Source organism: Theropithecus gelada, chromosome 17, assembly GCF_003255815.1.
Source record: "Theropithecus gelada isolate Dixy chromosome 17, Tgel_1.0, whole genome shotgun sequence".
In the NCBI taxonomy this organism is placed as follows: Eukaryota; Metazoa; Chordata; class Mammalia; order Primates; family Cercopithecidae; genus Theropithecus; species Theropithecus gelada.
The window spans coordinates 89,961,413-89,969,940 of NC_037685.1; the positions used below are offsets into that span (position 1 = coordinate 89,961,413).

The 8,528-nt window shown below is 40.2% G+C and overlaps 1 protein-coding gene across 1 annotated transcript; it reads right to left on the reverse strand.

Annotated features, from left to right (window-relative positions):
• Window positions 1-1,678: 1,678 nt before the first annotated feature.
• On the reverse strand, window positions 1,679-1,994 carry LOC112611041 (40S ribosomal protein S26-like). The gene has a single exon (XM_025364759.1). The coding sequence runs from the start codon at window positions 1,992-1,994 to the stop codon at window positions 1,710-1,712; it is 285 nt and encodes a 94-aa protein (XP_025220544.1). The 3' UTR covers window positions 1,679-1,709.
• Between the last annotated feature and the right edge of the window lie 6,534 nt (window positions 1,995-8,528).

Genomic DNA, 8,528 nt, shown 5'->3' on the forward strand with positions numbered 1-8,528 from the left:
TTCTTTGGACTTGTTCTTGTGCCCCATCAATCCACCAAGTCTTAAATTGTAAAAATTGAGAGGGTGAAAGTGATGATTTTGCCAGAATCTCCCAATCATAAGGAATGAGTCTATGTCCATAAGCAATGGAATCTAATAATGTTCTCATGTTAGGAGAGTTGGGTCCATACTGTTTTACTCCCTCTTTCATTTCTTTTAGCATTTTTATAGAAAAGGACTCATATCTGGCTTCAGCTATGGGAGGCTCTCCCTCTTGGGCCCCTTCTCCGGGTGGTCATGATTCTAATATTACTGGGAATTGCCATGCTTCAATATCTCCTTGTTTTCTTGCCTCATCAATAATTTTATGTAATGCACTACCCTGTCCACTAGGTGGTGCTGTAGGATTAAGTCTCATGGTGGGCAGCTGAGGATATGGCGCCCTGCCTTGTGGCGCTGGAAACATTCCTGGCTGTCCATATAGATTTTCTGGGGGCAGCCGATACTGAAGTTCGACTGGCGGCCAGTATTGATAGGCTACTGGTGGCTGGGTCTTATTTTCTACCGGCTGATATTGTGGACACTGTATTTGGATTTTCATCGCCATGACAGAGACTCTTATCTTTTTCTATTTGATCTTCTTTTGGAGTTTGTACTTGTTTAAGCTGCATTTGAGGTTGTAAAGTTACAGGCATCTGAACTGCTGTAAGAGGACTTGGCCATCGTGGTTTAGACTCTGATGGCTCTGGTAATTCTGGACTTTTTTCTTCTAATTTTAACGTTTCAAGATATATCACCTCCTGTAATTGATTATCGTCAACATTTTGCATTGACCGAGCCATTACCGGCTCTGCTACACATTTACAGTGTGAACTTTCCATTCCTTTCCGGGATTCTATCCCTGCCTCTTTTTCACAATCTACTGCACAGCTTTCAGGGACATCAGAAACTGAAACGCTATCTTCTTCTGTTTGAAACGGCTCTAAAGCTACTTTAATAATGACCCAATCATTCCATACTGTAAGTGGGATGATTTTACCTTCCCTGCTTGCTTGTTTTAATTCTTTGCCAATTTTTTCCCAGTCTTTTAGATCTAAAGTTCCCTGTTCTGGAAACCATGGGCAAAACTGTTCTATTGTTTGAAATAGCGTAATTAGATTTTTGGTAGAGACTTTAACTCCCCCTCTTTTTAAGATAATTTTAATAAAGCTGCGATAAGAGGCTTGCCCCATTGTTACCCTAGGTTCTTCCGAGCTCACAAGCTTACCGCAAGGCTGATTGTAGACGTACTCGGGAGTCTCTCATAGACTTGTCCTCAATGACCATGCTCAAGCATACCTTCACCTTAGAGAAAAGCACCCATGTTGGGCACCAGATGAAGGGGTGGCCTGCCCCTCCACACCTGTGGGCATTTCTCGTTAGGTGGAACGAGAGACTTGAGAAAAGAAATGAGACACAGAGACAAATTATAGAGAAAGAAAAAGTGGGCCCAGGGGACCGGCGCTAAGCATACAAAGGACCCATGCCGGCACCAGTCTCTGAGTTCTGAGCGCCGGTCCCCTGGGCCCACTTTTTCTTTCTCTATAATTTGTCTCTGTGTCTCATTTCTTTTCTCAAGTCTCTCGTTCCACCTAACGAGAAATGCCCACAGGTGTGGAGGGGCAGGCCACCCCTTCATCTGATGCCCAATGTGGGGCAGCACCTGCCAGTCTAAATCAGGGAGGGGTTGTTCAGTCCTTGCGGGCTTCACGAGATTGATTCCTGACTACTTTGCTGTGAATTGCACAACTCACACAGTAATGTAGCTTCACATACAGCTTGGGAAGCACATAGGCATAGAAGACGCTCGCTTCAGAAATGTCCCTGACTGCTGCGGCCTCCACTATGTTTCGAATGATGAATTTCTTAATGGTTTTGTCCTTGGGCACACATCGGGCACAGTTAGTGCAGCGAATAGACTGCACTTGGCTGCGGCCCTTTTTGGCACAACCGTTGTTCCTTCTTTTCTTTGTCATCTTGGACGTACGGACTGAAGAGAGGCCAAGGTTAAGTTTGAAGAGAGATACAAGACAGGCAAGGACAAGGTTGGGATTAGGGTCACAGATTAACAGCATCTCAAATACAGAACAAAATGGATTCTCTTATGTCTACTTCTTTCTGTATAGACACAGTAGCAGTCTGATCTCTTTCTTTTCCCCACAAATATGGACACTCAAACTGGAAATAAAGTAACAGGGAACAGAGGAGAGACAAATCTTCCTATCCCTAGAGGTGCATTTCCTCTCCCTTTCGATAATTTAGCAGAGCTGGCTCAGGAGACTTGAGTTGCCTCGAGGGAAGAACAGGCTGATACCAGCCACTGTGTCTCCAGGGGTCTCCCTTTCTAAAAAGGCTCCTTCCAGACTAGGGAGCTTCCACTCTTAAATACACACCTAGATGCTCCTGGCCCTCTGCATAAGTACAGAGGGCAAGATGCTTCCCTCTGACACATGAGGCTCTGTGCATTATGAGCCATCCATGCTCCCTAAGTTGTGAGTCTATAAGATTTGGGGAAATATGCCTGTGCTCTACTTTTTTCTGCTAGTAAATTTCCTCCCCAAAACCCTGTGTTAAATCTAGTCTGCTTTGCTAGTGACGTTCTCCATGATTGCTTTGCACAACAGGAATAGAAGCCAACAATTTATTATGCCAAATGATATTCATCTGAGGAATGAAAAGTGGATTACATTTATAAACTTGATTAACATCATATGTCACATAAAAAGGATAAATAAGAAAAATTATATTATCCCTTTAATGGGATGGTAAAAAGCATTTGATAAAATATTATGCCCATTTATATTTTAAAACCCTTTAAAAAGGACAAGAAAGATGGGCTCAGAGTTTATTTCAAATCGACATCCAGTATTATACTTAGTGGGGAATACGCTACAGTTGCTTCCTTTTAAATCACTAGCAAAGCAAATAAGATTTCTCTCTATTTTTAAACTACTGACATTTAAGAAATTCTGATCAATTTCATAATTTATGAATCAAAAATAAGTGAAAACATAATAGAAAGAAACAGGAAATATTTTTGTTAGTTGCAGAAGGCATAATGCAAAAGCTCTAGAAAAGCAATTGATTGAAAAATAGAATTCATAGAGGAGCTCATCAAAGTGGAAGAGTAAGAAATGCATGTGAAAACATTTGTTCTAATTCTACATACCAAATTCAAGAATTCCCATTTAAAATTAAAAAAAAAAAAATTGTAAGAATTATTCCAATGAGAAAAGTAAGAGACCTATAGGGATAAAACTGTAAACATTTATTTTATGTTTATATCTAACATATATATTTCCATTATTATTTTATATTTCTCAATAATGTCAAGATTTTAAATCTGCTCACATTAATCTATAGACTTAGTTCAATTAGAATAAAAATTGTAATGGAATCAGTTTTTGAGTATTGAGGGAATTAAACTAATCTGTAAGAATAACCAGGTGAGACCCAGCACAGTGGCTCTTGCCTGTAACCCCAGCACTGTGGGAGGCGGAGGCAGGCAGATCACTTGAGGTCAGGAGTCTGAGACCAGTCTGGCCAACATGGCGAAAACCCGTCTCTTCAAAAATACAAAAATTAGCCGGATATGATGGCAGGCGCCTGTAAGCCCAGCTACTGGGTAGGCTGGGGCAGGAGAATTGCTTGAACCTGGTAGGTAGAAGTTGCAGTGAGCCGAGATTGCGCCATTGTACTCTAGCATGGGCAACAAGAGCAGAACTCCATCTCAAAAAATAAATAAATAAATAAAGAATAACCAGTTGAGAACATCTTTGAAATTTTTCAGAAGATAATAACTAGCCAAACTACCAGAGGCATTCCAAGGCATTCCAACCAGAGCACCTCCACCCTGAACAGGGGCTGGGTAAAATAAGCCTGAGACCTTCTGGACGACATTCCCAGGATGTTAGGCATTCTTAGACACAGGATGAGCTAGGAGGTTGGCACAAAATATAGATCATAAGGACGCCACTGATAAAACAGGATACAGTAAAGAAGCTGGTCAAAACCTACCAAAACCAAGATGGTGATAAAATAGACCTCTGGTAGTCCTCGAAGCTCATTATATGCTAATTATGCATTAGCATACTGAAAGACACTCCCATCAGCACCATGACAGTTTATAAATGTCATGGCAACATCCGGAAGTTAATATGGTGTACAAAAGAGCCGAACATTCAGTTCTGGGAACTCCCCATCCCTTTCCTGGAAAACTCATTAATAATCCACAACTGGTTTAGCATATAATGAAGAAATTGCCATAAATATACTCAGTGATCAGTCCATGCTGCTGCTCTGTCTAGGGGAGTAGCCGTTCTTTTGCTTCTTTACTTCTCTAATAAATTTGCTTTCACGTTAGTCTGTGGACTCATCCAAATTATTTCTTGCATGAGATTCAACAACCCTCTCTTGGGGTATGGATCAGAGCACCTTTCCAATCCAGAAGGTTTTCTTATCTCCTTTTTCTCCTGCTCCTTTCTGGTAACAAAGCCATATATTTAAAATAAATTGTATAGGTACAGTCATTAAAATAGTGGCCTACTTGTCTACAACTAAGCATACGGACCATTGCAACAATTCAGGTGACTAAAAAGAAATGATATTGTATACATGATAAAAGAGGCCTCACAGGCCAGGAGTGGCAGCTCATGCCTATAATCCCAGAACTTTGGGAGGCCAAGTGGGTGGATCACTTGGGTTCAGGAGTTCAAGACCAGCCTGGGCAACATGGCAAAGCTCATCTCTACAAAAAACACAAAAATTAGCCAGGCATGGTGATGTGTGGCTGTTGTCCCAGATACTCAGGAGGCTGAGGCAGGAGGATCGCTTGAGCCCATGAGGTCAAGACTGCAGTGAGCTGTGATTATGCCACTGCCCTCCAGTCTGATCACAGAGGGAGACCCTACCTTCCCCCCACCAAAAAAGGCATCACAGATTAAAGAATAATAAAAGGATCATCTATTAAATGACCTTAGTACAGTTTGGTAAGGAGCAAAGGGAAGGGAGAATCCGTGTACATTTCAATTCATACCATACAACATATTTAATTCCTGAGGAATTAAAAAAATTATTATTATTAAAGAAAATTAGAGAAAATTTATCTGATTATTTATTTTGGAGGCTGAGTTTCTAAGTAAAACAAACATATAAAAAAGAGGAAATAATCCTATAATCAACCCCATAAATATAAAAGCTCTCACGTATGAAAAAGTTAATAGAAACTAAAGGTAAATAAAAGATTGCGTTCAAATCAATAGCAAGTAAACAAAGAGGTAATACATTTATAAACCTCATTCCTCTTCTAATTTGCATTTATTTGATAACTACTGTGATTCAGCACTGTCTCACATGTTTACTTAATAGTTATAATTCTACCCCGATATGCTACCTGTTTATGTTATTTTATGTTATCTTACTATGTATCTGTTAAAGTCTCAGTCTTTTCCTAATCATTCTACATTTAGGAAGAATACTTTAAATAAATAAGCAAAGCAGGAAATGATTTCAGAGTACAAAATTAATTAGAAAAACACCAAGCACCACTAGTTATCAAAGAAGTATAAGTCAAAGGTACAATTAAAAAAAAAACAAAACAAAAAACAAAAAAAAAAAACTTTAAAACTTGTAATCTATAAAATTAGCAAAAATTAAAAAAAAAATAACATCCCAAACTGGCTTGCATAAAATAGAAATGTTCTCTTATACATTTGGTAATAGTAGAAGTTGCAGTTACATTTAGGGAGCAATTTATAATTATAAACAATGCTTATAAGTTGTCAGAAATTTCTTGATGATAGTAAACCCATATCCTAAGAAACAAACAAACAACATTAAAATAGTTTTAAAAGGCTATTTTTGAAAGCTTTAAAAGAGCCTGTATATCCAACTGCACAGAAATGGGAAAGCAAATTATGGCCCACATACAGGGAACTCAATGCTGCCATTAAAATGATGATCAGGAAGATTACATAACAGCATGGAAATACTTATGATAATTCCATCATAAAAAAACACAAAAGCAAAATATAAAATCATGTTCGTGGTAGCAAAAGAATAAAACTGGAAAGAAATCCACTAAATCAATAACTTAGTATCTCTTTTTAAACAACTGTCAACAAAGAGTCAAACTAAAATATTTGAAGAGATTTCTGAGCCAAATATGAGTGACCAATGGCCCATGACACAGCCCCAGGAGATTCTGAGAACATGTGCCCAAGCTGGTCAGGTTACAGCTTGGTTTATTCATTTTATGGAGACATAAGGCATCAATCAATACACGTAAGATGTACAATGGTTTGGCCCAGAGAGACAGGACAACAGGAAGTGGGTGGGGCTTTCAGGTCATAGGTGGATCCAAAGATCTTTTTGATTGACAATTGATTGAAAGAGTTATTACCTAAAGATCTGGAATCAATAAAAGGGAGAGTCTGGGTTAAGATAAGGGGTTTTGGAGAACAGGGTTCTTATTATGCAGATGAAGCCTCCAGGTAGCTGATTTCAGAGAGAACAGACTGTAAATATTTCTTATCAGACTTAAAGGGTCTGTTCAATCAGTCTCAAGGTCTCTGTTTTAATGCTAATGCTGGTCAGCTGTGCCTGAATTCCAACAGGAGGAGGGTATATTGAGGAATGTCTGACCCTCATTTGCCATTATATCCTGAACTAGTTTTTTGGGTTAACTTTGGAATGTCCTTGGCAGAGGGGAGGGTTTATCAGTTGGCTGGGGGCTTAGAATTTTATTTTTGGTTCTCTTTTTTTTTTTTCTGAGACAGAGTCTTGCTCTATCACCCAGGTTGGAGTGCAGTGGTGCAATCTCAGCTCACTGCAACCTCCACCTCCCGGGTTCAAGTGATTCTCCTGCCTCAGCCTCCCAAGGGACTACAGGCATGAGCCACTATGCCCAACTACTTCTTATTTTTAGTAGAGATGGGGTTTTACCATGTTGGCCAGGATGGTCTTGAACTCCTGACCTCAGGTGATCCACCCTCCTCAGCTTCCCAAAGTGCTGGAATTATAAGTGTGAGCCACTGCTCCTGGTCTATTTTTGGTTTTCACTACAGCAAAAAACATCCAATTCTTTTAAGTTGCAAACACACAGTCTCTACTCAGTAGTTAAAAGTACCCAGTTCCATATATTCCAATCCTTATTCCAATCTTAAGTCAAACATCCCAATTCAATACTCCAGTGTTCACTGAAAGATTAAAAAAAAAAACCCTTACTCCCTTACTCCCTATCCAGCTGGGGCTAGAACCTGGGGACTGGGAAGGGAGAAGGTTTTCTTTTTTCTCTTCCTCCTCCTCCCCAGATTATTAACTTGGGCCTTAGGGTCCTTGCTCTTTTGTTACTCCCTCACCCACTGGACAGGTCTCTTAAGCAGGACTTTAATCAGCTCTTCTCTCCCATAGTATCCCCAGGCATGTGGTCCTCAAAAAATGCAAGTTCATTCTTTGCCCTTCAGGGGTTTCAGTAATCAAAAATGATGACCTCTTCCTGTCTTGCTCTTGGGATTGAGTCATGAACTGAGGGAAGACACCTAGGGCAATCTGGTCCAGCTGTTGGAAGCCCACTCCTCCAGGCTTGAGGCAAGGGGGCAGTGGCATCCCCACATCCCTAGGAAGATGGGAGTCTTACAATCTCTGTTTCTCTCTCCAGAGAGGCCTCACAAGTCACTTGCTCTCTCTTCAGTTTCTTCATACTTTCAAATTGTTGAAATGGTTAAGGAATTCAAATTTGTCAGTAGGATTCCTGTCTACAATTTTGAGGACTCCTCTTAGTTATTTATTAGAGGCTATTAACAAAACAAGAAATGGCACAGAGAATCCAACAGGTCCAAAATGGTCCCGAATATTTTCCATTTATTTGAATGATTGAATAAAAAATGAAGACCAGGCACAGTGGCTAACCCCTTAATCCCAGCACTTTGGGAGGCCAAGACAGGCAGATTGCTTGAGCCCAGGAGTTCGAGACCAGCCTAGGCCACATAGTGAGACCTCATTACTATAAAAAATAGAGAAAATTAGCTGGACATGGCTGCATGCATCTGTGATCTCAGCTATTTGGGAGTCTGAGGCAGGAGGATAACTTAAGCCTGGGAAGTTGAAGTTGCAGTGAGCCATGATCACACTACTGCACTGCAGCCTAGGCAACAGAGTGAGATCCTATGGGAGGAGGGAGGGAAGGAAGGAAGGAAGGAAGGAAGGAAGGAAGGAAGGAAGGAAGGAAGGAATGAAGGAAGGAAGGAAGGGAGGGAGGAAGAGGGGAAGAGGGGAGGGAGGGAGGGAGAAATAAATCAGGAGCCATAAGTTCTAGATTCTCTTCGCACTCCTACTAATTAAATGCCTTGGTCACTGTCCATAAGCTTCGTAAGCTCTGTTTCCTCATCCGTAATACAAACAATAAATTATAGCTGTTCTACTTCTTTTACCGGATGCCATAATAAACAAATAATTTATTTACAGTAAATGTTACATCAACATATACTAGCCTTATCATTGCAATTGACTAT